The sequence below is a fragment of the Otolemur garnettii genome, unplaced genomic scaffold (genome assembly GCF_000181295.1).
Source record: "Otolemur garnettii isolate 467f Iridium unplaced genomic scaffold, OtoGar3 scaffold00018, whole genome shotgun sequence".
Classification (NCBI taxonomy): domain Eukaryota; kingdom Metazoa; phylum Chordata; class Mammalia; order Primates; family Galagidae; genus Otolemur; species Otolemur garnettii.
The window spans coordinates 2,013,821-2,033,680 of NW_003852413.1; the positions used below are offsets into that span (position 1 = coordinate 2,013,821).

Genomic DNA, 19,860 nt, shown 5'->3' on the forward strand with positions numbered 1-19,860 from the left:
GTCCTGACGTGTGGACCCCTGTGGTAACCCACTTAGTTCACACTTGTGTGTGTCACACATGGACTGATAAGACCAAGTCCCTGCCAAAAGTGTCCCTACAGAAAGGCCCTGTTTGCTGCTTCCAGGACCCTAGGAAGCTCCAGGGACCCTGAGTTGGCTTCCATGCTGCTTCTTTGCTGTGGCTCTCACACACACAGGCTGTGCAAACTGTGTGGAGAAGAATTGGCTCGAGGCTTCCATGTTTTGTGAAGGCCCTTCTTTTTCCTTTCCTCTCAAGACATGGGAAAGTGGTATGTTCTAAGAAGCAGAGGGCAGCTCTGCCAGTGTCCTTCCAATGAGGGGACAGAACCATCTTGCAGGCCCTGTCTGCCAGGTCTCTCGCTCTGTATGGCTCAGGGTCAGGGTGCGGCATAGAAACCCGTGGGGTCACCATGATGGTCATGCCTGCTACCCACCAGGGCACTCTTGGGTCTCTTCAGTCTTCGACACTTAAGGGTTTCCTCTTCTTTCTTTTAAACTTGGCTGTGTGCTCAGAACTTCAGCTATGGCTGTGGTGGGGCCCCTCAGGTCAGCCCAGCTCATCCCTGTATGTGAACCACCAGCTGATCACTGTCCTTGCTGTGTGGCTTGTGTTTGTGCCCACCTCGCAGGGCAGGGATGTGAGGATTTCCAAAGCTCACGTGAAGTCTGATTTTAACTGCCCACGATGACATTTGAGTACAACATAGGCAGTAAAGCCCAGGAGCGCTATTTGCCTTTGATGTAACATCCCTGTTTATAATGTTTTTTTCTTCTTTTTTTTTAAATCATTTAGTTTAGGAAACTAACTGGAGGGTTAAAAACTAGCTACAAAAGTTCCTTTGTACAACCAAAGCCAAGAGTGTGTGAATAAGTTGCTACACTAGAACACTCTGGCGAAAAGAAGATACACTAAATAATGATTTAGGGTTTCTATTTTGTTCTAATTACTATGGTGGGAGGTAGAGGTAGGAAATAAAAGCATCAGTTATGATACATTTACAGGATGTTACTATATACCCTATTTGTGGATTACTAATTCTATTTTTTTTTTTAGAGACAGAGTCTTACTTTGTCACCCTCGGTAGAGTGCCATGATGTCACAGCTCACAGCAACTTCCAGGTCTTAGGCTTAGGCGATTCTCTTGCCTCGGCCTCCCAAGTAGCTGGGACTACAGGCACCCGCCACAATGCCCTGCTATTTTTTTGTTGCAGTTTGGCCAGGGCCAGGTTCAAACCCGCCACCCTGGGTATATGGGGCTGGCGCTCTAAGCACTGAGCCATAGGCACCACCCAAGATTACTAATTCTTAAACAATTTAATGCAATAAAAGATATTTGAAATTTAAACTTTCGATCTCTCCTTTTCTTCTTCCTTTCTTCCTGAAATAAGGCAAATCAATGCCTTGTCACGTTCCAGGCCCAGACGCCGTGTTTGTCACTGGGGAGTGGCAGGTGATGTGAGCAGAGCAGGCGTCACTGCAGTGTGGAGGGCTCAGTGGGCATGGACGAGGCACACTGGGGCATGGACGCCATGCTCGTCACTGGGATGTGGTGGGTGCAAGGACAGCAGATGTCACTGCACTGTGGAGGGTGCACTGAGCCACGGATGGACATCGTGTGTTCAGACCAAGTGTAATCTCGCTCAGAGACAGACAAGGCAATGGCCACCCACCCTGTGCTAAGACTGCAGCAGCTGGTGGTGGTGAGGAGCCACAGCAGCCTCCCCCTCCTGTTGGGACCCCTACTGAGCCAGTGCACCCTGAGGGGTGGCCCTCCCCCAAGTGGAACACGCGAGCAGAGACAGGGGATGAGCAGAGACAGAGGATGGGAGTCCCGAGGCTGTCAAGGGCATGGCGACTGAGCTTACTGGCATGTAGGGGTCCGCCAAGACGGAGAGGAAGTACTTGTGACCATTGTCCTTGACGAGGTCAGCCTGGCACGACTGTGGAGAAAAGACACAGAAGGCGAAGCTGTGAGCACAGAGACCAGATGGTTTTTTAGTGCCTTTTTTTTTTGTAGAGACAGAGTCTCACTTTGTCATCCTCGGTAGAATGCTGTGGCATCACACAGCTCATACAACCTCCAACTCCTGGGCTTAGGTGATTCTCTTGCCTCAGCCTCCTGAGTAGCTGGGACTACAGGTGCCTGCCACAATGCCCGGCTGTTTTCTTGTTGCAGTTTGGCCAGGGCCGGGTTTGAACCCACCACCCTCTGTATACAGGGCCGGTGCCCCACTCACTGAGCCACAGGCACCGCCCTTTAGTGCCTTTGTTGTGTACCAAAAAAAAAAAAAATGAGTGGGTGATGAATGTTTTATGCCTTAATTACTTTCTCCTCTCAAGTCTCATTTTCATTTGAAAAAGACAGCCAGCACTATTGCCTGCAGACACCTTTTTCTTGGCTGAGGGAGGAGGCCTGGGGTCTCCCTGCTCTCAGAGGTGAAGCTTTAGACAGTCTCTGCAGAGCACCTTCCGGCTACCCAGGGCGGGAGGGCCCTGCTGCTGGGCTGCAGGCTCTGCCCGCGGCCTCTGCCCATCTTCTTTCCTCTGTCACCCGGGTCCTGCACACCTTCCCTAGGACAAGTCTCACAACTGAAAACAGCCCCATGTCTGCAGACCCTGCCAAAGCCTTTCTTGTAGTTTTGCTTAGACTCACAAAATACCGAAAAACAATAATCTGTGCAAATCTAATATAGATTATTCATTCACACGGTCACATTTTTTTTTGAGACAGTCTCAGTATGCCCTTGGTAAAGTGCCATAGTGTCACAGCTCATAGCAATCTCAAACTCCTGGGCTTAAGTGATTCTCTTGCCTCAGCCTCCCAAGTAACTAGGACTACAGGCGCCCGCCACAACACCTGGCAATTTTTTTGGTTGTTGTTGCAGTTGTCATTGTTGTTTAGCTGTCTGCCAGCCTGGATGTACGTGGCCGGCACAGTAACCACTGAGCTATGGGTGCAGCCCACATGGTCACATTTTAGTAGGTGCTTTCTAGAGGCCCAATTCCTTAACCCAAAGGGACAGCTCTGGAGTGGGAAGTTAAAGTGCTAAAGATGCTGCTGGGCATGTGACTCTTCCTGCACCTGCCAACAGTCTCATCTACCATCACCATGCATCTCACCCTTCTGGGGCCCTACTGTGGGCTAAGTGCACCTGGAGAGGCAGGCACATTCCTTTCCTGCTGGCAGCTCCTGGAGGACCAGTCACACTCAGCAAGGCCGCTGGCTGGGAGCTGGTGGGGGGGCGGGGGGGGTTGCTCTCTGGAGGAGCTGGCAGGATTTTCCAAGGGAGGAAGGACAGTGGGCGAGAGATAGTGGGAGGAGACCCTATTCTGCTAGGAAATGGCAAATCTGGTTCTGGACTATAGAGGTAGGAGGAATAAGGGATGGGGATTGGCAGAGGTGGACGGCACAGGGGTGGGGGTGGGGGGCTGTAGGGCATGGTGGGAGCTGTGGCCCAGGAGCAGGCTACAGTTCGACAGGGCATGCCGGCACCTGCAGTAGGGACTGAGCCAGCAGGGGCCAGCTGGAGGCTGTAGGCAGCAAGGACAGAAAGATGGTTCCCCTCCATCCCCTGGAGACAGGAGGATCTGAGCACAAGGGGCAGCCGCTGAAGAGGGGTCACAGAGGATGAGGAGCCCAAGGTGGGGATACTGCATTCATGAGACACAGAGCAGAGCTGTCCCAGAGATCTGGGGAGGGGGGCCGGATCACAGCAGACTCCTAGAAGAGAAGGTGCATGCCAGTGGCAAGTGTAGACCCTAAAGGTGAGGGCGGCTCTGGAGGATGGGGGCCAAAACTGAGGCTGAGAACACGGCCTTGGGGGTGGGTGGAGCAGGTCCCTGAGGAAAGGGCTTCCAAGTGGAGGAAAAATGTGGTCCTAAGGCACCCTGGAGGAGACAGACAGCTCCACAGCTGCAGTGCTAGGAGTCCCTCACGCCAGGCTGGCTTGTGGGTCCTCATGGGACTGGGCATCCTTATCCTGTGGAAAAACTCTGTTTTCATGAAGGGAGCAGGGGCAGGATTCGAAACAAAACCAGCTTTTGTTGGCCACCCCCACCCTTCACCGTGAGCCAGGACACTTTTAAAAATCTGTGCTCATATCACGGGATCAAAGATGAAATAATGTGAGTAGAGACAACTTGGAAACTGAGTGTGACATACAGGGTGCAGATACCATTATGCTGGGGAAGAGAGTGACATGGGATCTAGTCCCAATGTTAACTGTGCTCCCAGGATCGATACCTAGAGAAACTGATCATGGCACTTAGGAGGCGGTCTGCGGAGAGCTAGGTGTGTCAGCTCCCAGCACACTCCACTCCAGAGACAAAGACCATTAACGGCCTGGAGGTCAGGATGTTCAAAACTGAATTTCTGAGATCAGGAGGAGAAAAGCTGCAATCTCTGCCTAGCTCCCTGGCAGCCCCTCCTCCCAGAGGCAGGAGCAGTTTTGTGGTGCCCCATGGGTGGCTGCAGCCCTGGCCCCTGTCTCCCAGGGGAGCTCGTGTAATTAGCCATCCTCCTTGCCTCAGTAAGCCTATCTGGCAGGTGCAGATGTCTCTGTAGAAATGGGAATGAGGCAAGATGGGGTGGGCAGTCAGGAAGCTGGGGGGCACTGAACTGGGGCCCACAGAGCAGGCGTGTCATGTGCCTGGGAGGCTATGCGTTAGCTGAGGGCTTTGACAAACTAAGACACTGACTGGATGTCCTCCCTGTGGAGACACCCCGAGAACCAGAGAGGCTGCACCATCAACCCTGCCCGTCCTACACGGAAAGGCTCCTTTCTATGTGTCTAAACCAGAGGTTTGACAAGTCAAAGCAAAGCCCCCACACTTACAGTGACACTCCTCAAACACGTCTGATCAAAGAGTCATAACATGTCACTAACTCCCATTGTTATTTTGAATTCAAAGCACGGAAGACAGAGTACTTGAAACAGAAACTCTCACGTGCTTTCTGTCCCAGGGCTGGGCGGTTACCAGCACCTGTTAGAGGGTCTCCATTCTGATCAGGCTGCTGTGCTGTGGGAACCCCCGACACCACCAGCTCCTGTGTACCTACCCTCACCCCCATGCACCTGCCACGTGGGGCCTAGGAGCCCTCTCCACTCCTGCTCGCTCTGGTACATGGGTAAAGGCCTCATTGAGTAGAAGGGAAAACAAGACTTTAAATTACAAATGGGGCAGCGCCTGTGGCTCAGTGGGTAGGGCACCAGCCCCATATACCAAGGGTGGCAGGTTTGAACCTGGCCCCAGCCAAACTGCAATAAAAAATAGCTGGGCATTGTGGTGGGTGCCTGTAGTCCCAGCTACTCAGGAGGCTGAGGTAAGAGAGTCACCTAAGCCCAGGAGTTGGAGGTTGCTATGAGCTGTGATGCCAAGGTACTCTACCAAGGGCGATAAGGTGGACTCTGTCTCTTAAAAAAAAAACAAGAAGAAGAAAAAATAAACTACAAATGCACAGAAAAACCACAGCAGACAGCATGCTCTGCACAGCACCGGTGGGATGGAGGGATGGGCCTGGGGTCTGCCAGGGCAGCCACCTTCCACAGGCTCCAACCTGTGGTTGTTTCCCCAGATCAGGCCACAGAGACCTGGGGGGAAAAGGGGTCCAGCAGGCAAAGAACGTGAATTCTTAATGGCTTTCTCTGTGCAAGCGCCCCCACCCACCAGGCACCAAAGCCAACGCTAGCTATTCTCCGAGTCTCCAGATCTCAGGGATTTGCGCTTTTACAGAGGGGCAGGCGAGGGGGGAGACAGCAGACAGAAACGCTTGTGTGCAGGGGCTCAGGGGCTGCAGCAGCTGACAGTGCAGGGGCAGCACACACACCCGCCAGGCCTCTGCAGCACAGGCCTCCAGGCTGGGCAGCTCCTGTCCTCTGCAAGTTCTGACCCTCTCTGTACCTCCCCCACCACCCCCACCCCCCGTCTCCTTAATACAGGTCATTAGGTTTGCTTTGTGGGGAGCAGGAAGGCATGCGATGAACACAGACTGACAGGCCACCGTGCCCCATATGGGAGGTTTGAACAGTCAGGATGGTGGCACGCCAGGCCATGCCCAGATGTGGCCATCAGGATGCTGCTCACCCACTGGTACAAGAGTCTGCTGTGAGAAAAAAACGTGGTGGTGCTAGAAAGGGAAGAGGGTCCCAGCAGAGAGGACACTGACAAGCCCAGAGCGAGCCTCTGAGGGATTATTCACGCAACGTCAGGCCACCACCAGGAGCCACTCAGAGACAGACACGGACTGTGCTAAGAGGCTCATATACCCAGAGTTGAATAGGGCAGGTGGCCATAAAGCTGGGAAAATCCTACTGAAGTGGGGGGGGTTTTGTTACTGGTCACAGCATCACGGCCCTCCACAGGTTAAACATGTCCATCAGGCAGTTAAAGGGGCACTGTCCTCCTCACCCCCTGGCATGACTCATTTACACTGGCCAAGTGGCCAAGATATTTAAAAAACATGTACAGGGTGTCCACAAAGTTCATGTGCAATTTGAAACCTCAAATGAAGAGCCGTGAGTGCTTTAACTGGTCTCTGTGAAAACTACAAATATGTGTGAATACCTTTCCATTTTCAATATAGTTTTTTATACATGTCCTAAATTTGTAGAATACTCAGGCTCAAAACCCAAAATGCTATAGAAAGGTGTAGACTGAGATGGCCCTGCCACCATACATAATAGTTATCCTGGCCTGCCCCCAACCTGGACCCTCTGCTCTGCTCTGGGCTGACTCCAAGGAACAGCCTTCTTCACCAGAACGGGCCTTCCTTTGGTACTGAGACTCACCCAAGTTCCCAGAACTCACTGGAACTACAGGAGCTAAGTGTGCAGTGTTGGCCAGATACTGCTCCCGCAGTCCCTAAAACTGTCTCCGTGGGCCATGCTGAGTCACATGAAACAGTCCTCCACCACCTGAGGCTGGTATCAGAGTTCTTACAGACCAGCAAAGTAACCTCAAAGGGTGAGACAGTGGTGACAGTGATGTTTCTGAGCACAGAAGTCCATCTCATCTTTCCTCTTCACCTCCTCGAGCTCCCCATGATGTGATGCCATCTCTGCCCTGCCCACAACCCCCAGGTGTGTTAACCAGGGTCACACTAAGTCCCTGATTCTGAGCTGGTATCTGCACACCCCACCTCTTGGCTGAACTTGACCTCTGAGGCAAGGATCTGCAGCATCACCCTCTGCAGAGCAAGGAAGTGGCCCCACTCAGCTCACGGGAGAGCCTCTGAAGATGTTTGCTGAGTGAATAAATGAAGCAGGATTTGCACTGTGGTGAAGTGTTACAGGTCCTCATCATGTACGTTAATCACACGTAGGACTACTTCTGGTAATGAAGTTCTGACCTGTCTCTGGGCGAGAGACAGAGGGAACCAGGCCTCCACCCTGGGGACCGAGGGCACATGCAGGACACAGCCTAGAGTCTGGGGCCAGGACAGGTGTCTGAGCTGGGACTTTCTGGACCCTGCTGGGAACCCAACCTCAACCTTATGTCCTCATATGGAAACTGTGGTTGCCTTTTTCATCAAACTTATAAAGCAAGAGCTGCAGGGATGGGAGCCAACCATGAACAGGAAAAGGGAGGGTCTGTTTCCACCAGAAAGTGGTGATGAATTCACTGCATCCCACGGACAGGCTGAGGGCAGCCCTGCAGGCCTCCTCCCAGCCCCGAGAGTTGTGGGCCTTGCTCTCGGCAGAGCAGGCTGTTGGTGCCGACCCTGCTCAAATCTGACTGCAACTGGGAGAGACCTGACAATCACAGAGAGGAGCCTGCCAGTTGTCCTTCTCCTCCTCCTGGGCACGGCTGATGCCCACCTCACCTCACCAGCATCCCCCATGCCCATCTGCCTTGAAAAGGGCTAACTGCCACCCCTACCAGTGCCCAGTCCAAGCTATCCCGTGTGCGGGCCAAGGGGCTGGGCAGGAGCCGGTGCCCGCACAGGGAACAGCTGCCAGCTTTCGTTCCCCTCTGCTGTCCAGAGTAAAGTCTATTCTGAGGGTTTCTGAGAAGTGTCCACTCCGTTTAACTAGGGTAATGGCTAGAAACAGGCCAACTATATGTACCCATCTCCTCCCCACCGGTGAAAACCAGCAGCCACCTACCAGCACAAGCTCCCTTGTCTGTCACTCCTGCCTCAGACATGCGCGTCACAGATGTGCCTCTAACATTGAAATTCTGTTCATTTTCTGCATATTACAACCTAAAGTTTAGAGATTAAGTGGACCATCAAAGTAATTATATTATTTATGTTAAAATGAGGGCACCTGTAGTCCCAGCTACTCAACAAGGCTGAGGTGGGAAGACCACTTTAGCCTGGCATTCAAAGTAGCAGTGAGCTTTGATGACGCCACGTACTTCCACCTGGGCAACAGAGCATGCTCCCATCTCAAAAAAAAAAAAAAAAAAAAGAGGGGCAGGAAGGACATGGAGAATGGAGACTGGGCTGGGATGTCACATGGGGATATTCCCGAGTCTAACTGGCAAAGCTCCCTCTGGGAAGGGTGCAAATCGTTTATACTTTGTCCATTTACAGTTAGTTGAAAGAAAGTATAACAGGAATGTTAGTTCAATAAGGGTTAAATTGAAAGAAGAGACACAAGAAAATCTGAGAAATACAAAACCAAAACTTTACCATAAAACCACCCAAGGCTGAATCTTATAAAATAAGCCTAAATATGGAAAATAAATTAAAAGAACTATACTTAGATCCTAAAAAGATAATGAAATGGCACGAAGAAGTAAAGGTGGCCCAGGTGCCACCAGTCACACAGCACGCCCTGCTGAGGCAGGTGCTGCGGAGTGATGGGGAGAAGGCCCTTCACCCCAAGGTCTCCTCCCCAGCCCTTCACCCCAGCACAACCATGAGGAACACATCAGGCTAATCCCAGCAGGGGGCCAGTCTGTAACACACCCCACCACCAGCGGTCACAGAAGCCAAGGTTATCAAAGGAAGGTCTGGGAAACTGTCCCAGCCAAGGGGAGCCCCAGGAGACATGACCCCTCCATGTCACGTGGGATTCTGAGTGGTTCTGAGGATGGGAAATGCAGATAGGCACAAACTAGGGAAATATGAATAAAGGAACGTCAGTTAACTCTATCAACACAGGTTTACTAGTGGTGACAGACGCATAACGTCAGTGATGGGGACACTTGGGAGTGGGTATATGGGAACTGTACCTGTGATCTTCTCAAGCTTCCTGTAATTGAAAACTGCTCTAAAAAATAAAACACATTTGGCAGCGCCTGTGGCTTAGTGAGCAGGGCGTTGGCCCCATATACCGAGGGTGGTGGGTTCAAACCAGGCCCCAGCCAAACTGCAACAAAAACATAGCTGGGCGTTGTGGTGGGCACCTGTAGTCCCAGCTACTCAGGAGGCTGAGGTAAGAGAATAACGTAAGCCACAGCACTCTACCGAGGGCAATAAAGTAAGACTCTGTCTCTAAAAAAATAAAATAAAATAAAAAGCATTAACATAAAAACTAATAGGCGCTCAGGACATGCACAAAGTCCACATACAGGAGGTATACTCTGTTGACCAGGTTCTAACAAGACCAGCTCCCACAGGGCTTGCCTCCACCGAGGGACCTCAGGCCACGGTTCTGGACAGCACGTGGGGACACGTGTCATTGCTGAATGACAGAGAAAGCCAACCTTGCATCTTTCAATTGAGTTTTGTGTGTGAGTCAGGAAAGGGAGGTGGGGAAAGGTAGAGAAACAGGAAGAGGAGAGGCCATTAATGTCAGAGTAGATGAACTGTGAGGAAACTACTGTGCAGAGAAATTAGAAACTCTGAGATCAGGAAGGAGGGCGGGAACAGGCACGGCATCTCCTCATTCTTGGGGTGAATTCCTTCACGGTACCATGGCAGCATGCACACCGGAAGCATCTTTGAGTCCCCAGACTTGGATTCACTTTGTAAATACCAACATAAAGTGTTTTTCCAAATTCCCTGACCTCGTGCCCTGGTATTCCCTGTCGAACTATAATACAACTTTATTAACTGGATTGTGCAAGGTCTGCCTGAATTGCATATTTATTGTGTCTATGAAAAAACCTCAAGTGATCCTCAGTTTTTCTATTTTTAGTAGAGATAGGGGTCTCACTTTTGCTTAGGCTGGTCTCAATCTCATGAGCTCAAGCAATCCACCCAGCTCAGACTCCCAGAGTGCTGGGATTACAGATGTGAGCCATTGCACCTAGCCCCCTCAGAGTTCTTTTGAAAAAATTTATTAAAACTTGTATATATTTTTATTTTTTAATACAAATGTATAAGCATTATCTATATGATTTAACTTAAATATTAATATATACATTAAATTATTTATAATTAATTAATTTTAGACAGAGTCTCACTCTGTGGCCCTGGGTAGAGTACACGGTGTCATTGTAGCTCACAGTAATCTCATTGACCTCACCCAGCTAGGTTTTCTGCTTTGAGTAGAGATGGGGTCTGCTCTTGTTCATGTCCACCTGCCTTGGCCTCCCGGAGTGTAGGATTACAGTGTGAGCCACCATGCCCGGCCTCTAATATGTATGTGTAAGTGCTACTTATGTAAATGTTTGTTACTTACATTATTTGTTTATAATTAATACAATTATATATTTTCATACTGTACCTTTATATCGTATTTTATATATTTTGTATTTATATTATTTATTTCAATTTTATGTTATGAAATTTAAAAATAAATGTATTTATTGTATTGTGGCGGGTGCCTGTAGTCCCAGCTACTTGGGAGGCTGAGGCAAGAGAATTGCTTAAGCCCAAGAGTTTGAGGTTGCTGTGAGCTGTGGCACCACAGCACTCTACCAATGGCAACATAGTGAGACTCTGTCTTAAAAAAAACAAAGTATTTATTTACAAGTACACCGTTAATTTCCAAAGTGTACAGAGACTTCCCCATGATGTACAGTTGGTTTTGATGCTGACCATACTGTGGTTTAGAATGTGCACCTGTGAGCGCCATCTCTCAAACCAGCTGAGGCATGTGGGTTGGCGCATGTGTGGCCCTCTCAGCACGCACTCTGGGCGTTCTTGGTGAGCCTCCCCAATCCTTCCTGCCTTCTCTTCTGCTTGTTCTGTCCACTGTTAGGAAGGGAGGATTGAAGTACCCAAGCATGAGCCTGGATGTGCCCCCTTCTCCCTGTAGTCCCTGGTGTTCCTTTTATGTACTTTGAGGTTCTGTGAGTGGGTGAATAGACACTTAGGGCGACAATGCTCTGGATGGACGGGTTGCGCAACACTCTGAAATGACCTGCACTCAGGCACTGTGGCCTTCTGCTTAGTGGTGGGAGGGATGTCCTTCCCCACCTCTGACTGCTAGTCTGCTGTGTCTCCGCACTGAAAAATGCACTGCTTGTAGGCAGCACGGGCACACTTTGCTTTTTATCCACTCCGACCACCCCTGCCTTTTAAATGTGGGATTCAGACTCCATCCATGGTGACCACAGATGTGGTCAGCTGGAAAGCTAGTCATCTATCTCATTTACTTCCGGTCTGTTCCACCTAGTTCCCTCTCCCTTTTCTCCGTCCTCCCTGGGCACTAGCGGTGTATGCTAATATCCATGCCGGCTAATGAGCTGTAATTCTTCATCTTTGGTGGTGGCTGTGGGTTCCTGGGCCACACTGCTCACACACAGCTCGTGTGCAGGTGGTGAGGACACGTCCAGCCAAGGGGGAGGGTCTTACCATCATAGTGGTTATTCATTCTCTCTGCCCGGACTTTTGGCAATTGTTACTGTACATGTACTTTTAGAAATGCTATAAATGCCATAGTATATTGTTGTTCTTTTTATTTAAACAATTACCTTTTAAAGAGATTTTAAAAATAGGAAAAAGCACACAGTTTTCCACAAAATATTCATTCCTGATGTTTCCTCTGGTATTATTTTCATTCAGCCCGAAGGACTTTTTCTGACGTTTCCTTCTGTGTAATGAAGTCCTTCACCTTTTGTGTATTTTTTTTTTTTTTTTTTTTGAGACAGAGTCTCACTGTGTTGCCCTTGGTAGAGGGCTGTGGCATCACAGCTCACAGCAACCTCAAATTTTGGCCTTAAGTGATTCTTTCGCCTCAACCTCACAAGTAGCTGGGACTACAGGCACCTGCCATGACGCCTGGCTATTTTTTGGTCGTAGTTGTAGTTGTCACTGTTGTTTGGCAGGCCCAGGCTGGGCTCAAACCCACCAGCTCTGGTGTACGGGGCTGGCGCCCTGGCTGCTGAGCCACAGGCGTCCAGCCCCTCTGTGTGTTTGTAAGCCTTTATTTCACCTCCTCTTCGGGGGCAGTCTGCTCCCCAGTGTGGCGCGGCTGGTGATCCCCCTCAGTGCCTCAGCAGCTCCGCCCCACTGAATCATTCTCACTGCACCTGAAGAGTCTGCTGTCAGCCTCATCTCTGCTTCTTTGTTCCTCTTTTTTATTAGCTGCTTTTGGGTCTCTAAATGTGTCACGATTTTAAAGCAATCTGACTGTGCCATGCTGTGGCTTTCTTCCTGCGCCTTGTACTAGGTTTGTTGAGCTTCCTGCACCTGTAGGTTTATAGTTTTCACCAACTTCACAAAACATTTGCCATGTTTCTTGAGATGTTTTTTGTGTCCAATCCCTTGGACCCCAAATACCATATATTACATCACTTGCAATCATCACACCACTAACGCTGTTTCTTTAATAAAAACAAATGTCTCTCTCACCACTCATCACCTTGGATAGTTCTCATTGCTGTTTCCTCTACAATATTTAATGGCCTGTTAAGCCAGCTGGTGTTTTTTTCACATACTATACTGTGGAGGTTTTTTTTGGCCCGGGCTGGGTTTGAACCCATCACCTCTGGTATATGGAGCCAGCGCCCTGCTCCTTGAGCCACAGGTGCCTCCCTATACAGTGGTTTTCAACCCCAGAAACAAGTTGAGTCCACTTTATATCTTCCATGTGACAATTTAAGTTTCTTAACACATAATAGGTTTTCAGTATCTGGCTCAATGTCCTCTTCTGCTGATTCTAATGCCTGTGGCATTTCTCACAGATTTGCATGGAGGCCTCCTCCTCCTTACGGTTTATATTTTCCTGATTATCCAGCTGCCTGGTAGTTCTTGACAGCGTCGAGTATAGAGAAACATGGCACTGGGAGTGTCTCTGGAAGAGACCTCCAGGATTGGATTCCTCATAGAATATTAAAAGGGCTTCATCCCGTGCTCTCACGAGGTCTTTGCCATGAGCCAGGTCCCCGTCAGGCCGCTGGCCCACTGTGCACTGCCCACGCCCTCCTCTGCCCTGCCGCTCTCTGGGTCTCCTGCTTACCCAGAGCCCCTCTTTAGGTCCAGCATCCTCCTGCTTCTGCCACAGACCCGTTAGGAGCCCCAGGCCAAGGCGAGTCTAGACAGGTGCTTGGAACACAGGAGGCTCGTCCCTCAGAAGGGCCCCACACTCCAAGGGCTGGCCAGCCTCAGCCTCCCCTCTGAGCAGCTCTTTCACTGACATGAGCCGGTCTGTCTGGGAAGCAGCACGGGCAGCCAACCTGCACGATGTAGCTCAAGTGGTCTGTGGGGGACTCTGAGGTCATCGGAGGCACATGTCACATGGGCGGGGAGGCCAGCAATAGAGGACACGCAACACCACAGGGCCAGACGTGGGGCCAGGAGAGGAGCAGAGAGAGGGAACAAGCTCAAGGCACACAGAACTTTTAACACTGCGGGATGAAGGCTGGGGCAGCCATGAGAAGGCAAGACTAGGCACACAGGCTCAGTTTTGACCAGAAATTCTCTGGAAGGTCCCTCAGTGGAATGAGGGCTTTTAAAGAGACAGTGAGGCGGTGGTCTAAGGAGCTGGTCCACAGCACCCACAGCTGGGCACCCAGCTGGACTGTGCACATAGCTCCACAAGCAGCATCAAATGCAGTTCCTTCAGCACCTCACAAGGAAGGTGGGCTGGACACCCTAGGGCTGGTGAGAGACAGGGGCACACACACAGCCGAGCTCCGCGGTTCTGTGTGCTAGATGTCAGCAGGCTTGGGAGATGAGTGAGATCACACACTGGTGATGAGACCCTCACACAGCCTGGCTGGACTTGAGTCAGCAAGACTTGTGGCCTTGGGCAAAGGGACATAGTAGTGGCTTTGTGGGCGGTAGTGTGCAGGAGAGAGCGCAAAGCAAGGGGATAGGCCTAGGGAGCTGGAGGGTGAATATGGCTGAGTAACCAGCAGAGTGGGGGGCAGAGGGCTGTCCAGTGTGGGTAAGAGGGCTGCCTGGGATAGCAGGGGACAGAGCTACCCCAGTAGGGGAGAGAGGGCTGCCCAGTAGGAGACAGGCAGAGCAGAGAAGTGGGGGTTAGGAGAGATGGGCTGCCTGAGGCTTGGTGTGCTGACCCGGGCTAGGGACAAGGTCAGCCTGGGTGACAAGAAGAAAGGCTGGCCGAGTAAGGCACCCTGGGGCACAGACCAGGCAGCAGGAGCCCCGAGAGGTTTCAGATTTGTCTACCCATGGCTCGGTGCCCATAGCTCAGTGGTTAGGGCGCCAGCCACATACACCGGGGCTGGTGGGTTTGAACCTGGCCCGGGCCTACTAAATGACGACAAGAACAACAAACAATAGCTGGACGTTGTGGCAGGCACCTGTAGTCCCAAGATACTTGGGAAGCTGAGGGAAGAGAATTGCGTAAGACCAAGAGTTTGAGGTTGCTGTGAGCTGTGACTCCACAGCACTCTACCGAAGATGACATAGTGAGACTCTGTCTCAAAATAAAAAAAAAAAGATTTGTCTACCATCTTCCCTAGCTTGCCTCACAGAAAAGCTGCAACTCATTCCCTGTGTTCCTGGCACTAGCCTCTCACCCACCTGCTCTGTGACTCTGAGAGACCTCCTGCCCTGAATGGGCACAGAGCTGCAGATCCAGCTGTGGTTGAGTGGGATGCCAGGTCGCCATACATCACCTACGTGGCCACTTACAAGAGCATTGCCTCATCTGTGAATAAGCTGCAAGATCACATTTATGTGGCCCCAAGGGTCTGTGTTAGAAAGAAGGGACTTGTTCGTGACCGGCCTGAGCCAGAACGAAATCCTCTCTCTAAAAATAGCCAGGCATTGTGGCAAGCGCCTCTAGTCCCAGCTACTTGGGAGGCTGAGGTAAGAAAATCACTTGAGCCCAAGAGTTTGAGGTTGCTGTGAGTTATGACACCACAGCACTCTAGCAAGGGTGACACAGTGAGACTCTGTCTCAAAAAAGAAAGAATTAAGGGACTTTTCAAAGGGACGTCATTGTCACAGGGTATTACACACACTGTGCACACACAAACATGCAGGCACACGAGCACATGCAGCAGGCCAGGTGAGGTCCAGGCTGACACCACCGTGCCCAGAGGTTTTCCAGCAGGAGCCCGTCAGGTCTCCATTGGCTACAAACTGGCCCATCACTGATGCCAGGTCCCAGCAGCCCCACCACAGGGCTCCACCCAGCTCAGCCCACACTGCCCACGCTGCCCTGGACACCCTGCCAGGCGCAAGGGTGTCTCTGAGATGTCTGTTCCAACAATGCTGTAGAGGGCAATGTGGGCACCCATTGCCCATAGCACATACCATTTGTTCCAGAAGCTTCCCTGCTTTCTATAAACAGGCCTTTCCCAATCCTCTCCTCTTGCCTGCTTGATTCATTCCCGACCCTCAAACAAGACACTTTATAGAGCTCTACCCTCAGCTGTGAGCCTTCATCACACACTCTCTCAAGGGCCTCCCCAGGTGGGCCAGGCCCCTCCCAAACGCATGTCACATTGGGTCAGCTCTGAGAAGCTCCCAGCCTGCTCTGGCTCATAGGTTGCCTCCTCCAGCCACAGAGGCTCAGGCCCTGCCAGTGTCCGGGCCCCTCCCGCCCTGCAGCTCAGCCTTACCCTAACCCTCGGGCTTCCTGCACTCACTTCACACAGAGGCCTACAGCTCGGTTCTTAACATCTCTTGGGCTGCTAAATTAAGCCCGGACGCCTTGACCTGACCTCCACCTGGTCTGTTCTACACCCTCTCCCTGCACGCCCTTGCCGCCTCCTCCAAGCCCGTAGGTGTTTTCCCTGACCCTGATGCTGCCACCCACAACCCTAGAGACCCCACTCAGCGCACACGGCCCCAATAGGGCTCGCCCCTAGGATGCAACTGCACTGAACCAGGGGTTATCTGTGACCACACCTTCACAGACTGTGAGCCTGCCCAGGCCAGGCCAGGGACAGTGGAGCGAGGTAGCCCTAGGGAGGGTGACTGCCAATGCCTCAAGCCTAGGCCACAGTGAGAGTCCTCAGGGTGGCTCTGTGGGTCTTGTGCTACTGCTCACAGGTTCAGGGTCCGAGGAAAGAAAAGCAACTGTGGGGACTAAAGCGGGGTCAGGGTCAGGCCTGAGGTTTGCTCAGGGCCAGTCACTGCTGTGGGTAGGAGCACAGGGGACAGAGTACAGGGCACTGAGGGGAGGCTGGACAATGATCCACAGGAGCTGTGGGCCATGTATGACAGAGAGGGAGCCACAAGGGGGCACCTCACCCTGGGAGAAGGACGGCACTTAGCAGGACATGTGGGGCTCCCCCTTGGCCCAGCTTGCCTCACATCTGCACTGCTGAGGTTTCGGGGGATGTGTTCTCAAGTTCAAGAGAAAGCAGGGAAGGGGCTGGGCTGGTGGGATGGAAGGAATTACTCACGCTGTCCACAGCAAGGATCTTGGCCCAGATGAAAACAAGAAGCGGCCTGAGCTCCCGGGCCGAGCTCTGGAGCAGCTTGAGCACGTAGGGGAAGATGCCGACAGACAAGGCCTGTGGGGAGAATGGAGGGCATCAGTGCCAGCTGCGGGGCAGACGCACAGAAGGTGAGCTGAACCACTGCAAGGTGACGAGGGGCTCTCTCTAGACCTCCCCGAAGCTGCTGGGCACCTCCTGCCTTGACTGGCCTGGAAGCCAGGAGGTGCTGCATTGTGCCTGGGAGCCCAGAGCATGCTCCTGCGGGTGGCCGTCTGCTCTCCGCACCAGGCACCTTCCTGGTGATGCCCACATTTGGACCACACCGCCTTGCTCAACACCCATACCCGCATCTGAAGTCAACTTTGCAGAAAGAGCCTGCCTGGGTAGGATAGGCAGCACTGTGGAATCCTGGTGGCTCACTGGCATCTGCCTTGTTCCTGGCAGAGTGCACCTTTGGGCATCAGGGAGGTGGGTGAGGAATGCAGTGTGCACAGCAGCTGGGCAGTCTGTCTATTCCCAATGGCCTCAGCTACTGCTCAGCACTCATCTGAAAGCTGTAGGACTTCCAAAGATATCCCCTTCTGGCAAATGGTGTTCATCCCCAGCAAACAGAGCAGGAGAAGTGGGACCCAGGCAACTAGTGTCCCTCCCTCCCTGTTGAAGGCCACGTTTAGTGGGGAGCTTTTGTTTCCCCTCTCAGTGGTTGGGTCTTAGCTGAGAGCCACACCCACACCTGCAGCAACACCTTCAATGTGGTAGCTGTTCACAGAGCAGCAGAGTTTCCAGTTAGAACAAGCTTCACTCTTTAAAGGGCTGCAATTAATTTAGAAAAATCTTACAAATGCAACTCTTTCTAAACTACTGTGGATGCCTGCTTCCCAGACTTACTAAAGAATACAATCCAAGCTTTTCCACGATGACTAAGCGGCACCCATCACACACACCTTTCACAGACAGCTCAACCCTCAGCTCCTTTGCAGTGTCAGTGGCCCCGTGGCGAGTGCCACCTGATTCTACCAGTCTGGGGTTTGTTCCCTCCTCCTTCAGTGTTGGACTACCAGCTATCAGGCTTTGCTGGTGTTATGTGCTGCAAACACCTAAACACACACATGCCTTGTTCCCACCACCTAGCTCCTAGGACATCAGCGGGCCACAAAGTTTCCTCTGTGAATTTTTAGTGTCTCCCTAAAAAAATAAAGGTTTCTTACAAAAACATGACAATAACATTACCACCCCTAAAAAAAAAACTATTCTTTAATCATATCTAATACCCAGTTTGTATAAAATTTCTAACAGCTTTGTGAGTAGCAACTTTTCAAACTTCCATTTTAAATGTTCATTTGCAAACAGAACCGAGTACAGTCTGTCTCTGGCACCTGCTGATGGGTCTTGAGTTTCCTTTAAGAGGCACCCCTCTCTCGGTATCCCTTTCACTTTCCCTGTGGCTTATTCCTTAAAAAGAAAAATCATTTCTGGTTCTGTCTCTGCCAATCTTTTTTCTCATAAAAGGCCTGTGTTGCTCCCCTACAGAATGAGGAACCAGAAGTGCTTTAGAATCGTGCTGGAAATGAGAGTGAAGACAGAGTGTGAGCACGATTCCTGGGGCAGAAGAAATCCACGTCCCGACACATTCCCTTCCCTGCAAAGGTGAAATCTAATGCCAGGCTAGAGAAGACGGCAAAGCCAAACCCGGACCCCCGCAACGCAGGGCACCTCTGAAGGCTGCTGGGACCATGCAGTGCTCTCTGAGGGCCTCAGGACATCCTGTGGTGTCATGAGCGTCAGCTCCACCCGCCTCCCATGGCCCTGGAGTAAATGCCAAAGGCACGCACCAGGCTCACTGCCCACGGACCCAGGTCCAAAAATCTTCCCAGCAAGTCCAAGGCTCTCAGCCGGTGCACTTGGCTCAACAGCACCTGGAAAAACAAGAAAGAAATTGTATCATGGAATCCACACTCGCCTATGGCCTGGCTCGGCTCAGCCCAGGGCTCGTTGCTCAGTCACCTGCAGCTGGAGCTTTCTTTGCAGAACGCACTTTCATCCATTCATTCATTCACTCACTCACTCAGTGACACAGTCTCAATCTGTCACCCAGGCTAGAGTGCCATGACAGTAGTCTAGCTCATGGCAACCTCAAACTCTGGGGCTCAAGTGATATTCCTGCCTCAGCCTCCCGAGTAGCTGGGACTATAGGCACCTACCATAACACCCAGCTAGTTTTTCTATTTTTAGTAGAGACGAGGTCTCCTTCTCGCTCAGGCTGGTCTTGAACTCCTGCACTCAAGGGATCCACTCACCTTAGCCTCCCAGTACTGGGATTATAGGCGTGAGCCACAGCATCTGGCCCAGTGCGTGCTTTTAGACAGGTTAAAAAAACATTCTTGGGTGGCACCTGTGGCTCAAAGGATAAGGGCACCGGACCCATATGCAGGAGGTGGCGAGTTCAAACCCAGCCCCAGCCCCTCCCCCCCCAAATTCTTTATTCTTTCATTATACAGATAAAATATGCTTCCTATAGAAAGAGTTAAAACAAACACTTTGTAATTGCATTTCAAAAAAAAACCTCGCTGGTGACATTTTGGTATATGGACTTGCAGAAATTGTTCTCCATGCACACACTTCTCTTATTTCTTCTAAACTAAATAATGTTATTGTCTTTCTCATCTCCCTTTTAAACTGAATACATTCTAGCTGTGTCATTCCCAATGGCAGCATCGTATTTCTTTTACAGAAATGTAGATAACTTCTTTAAACAGTTTCTCCACTGCTAGGCATTTAAATTGTCACCAAAATCTTGCTATTATAAACAATGCTGGTGGAGTCTGTGGCTCAGCTGGTGGGGCACTGGCCCCATATACCAAGGGTGGTGGGTTCGAACCCAGGCCTGGCCAAACTGCAACAAAAAATAGCTGGGCGTGGCTTGGCGCCTGTGGCTCAAGTGGCTAAGGCACCAGCCACATACACCTAAGGTGGCGGGTTTGAATTCAGCCCAGGCCTGCCAAACAACAACGATGGCTGTAACCAAAATATAGCCAGGCGTTGTGGTGGGCGTCTGTGGTCCCAGATACTTGGGAGGCAGAGGCAGGAGACTCCCCTGAGCCCAGGAGTTGGAGGTTGCTGTGAGCTGTGATGCCACA

The 19,860-nt window shown here is 51.3% G+C and overlaps 1 protein-coding gene across 2 annotated transcripts in view; it reads right to left on the bottom strand.

The window, feature by feature from the left end:
- Positions 1-19,860, bottom strand: part of RPTOR (regulatory associated protein of MTOR complex 1) — a 319,730-nt gene that overhangs the window by 58,519 nt on the left and 241,351 nt on the right. For both annotated transcript variants that reach the window (XM_003786071.3, XM_023511133.1), the window contains 3 exons: positions 18,556-18,639; positions 16,688-16,798; positions 1,888-1,962 (listed from right to left, as the gene is read on the bottom strand). In XM_003786071.3, coding sequence (XP_003786119.1) covers positions 1,888-1,962; positions 16,688-16,798; positions 18,556-18,639 — 270 coding nt within the window. The remainder of the gene's footprint in view (positions 1-1,887; positions 1,963-16,687; positions 16,799-18,555; positions 18,640-19,860) is intronic.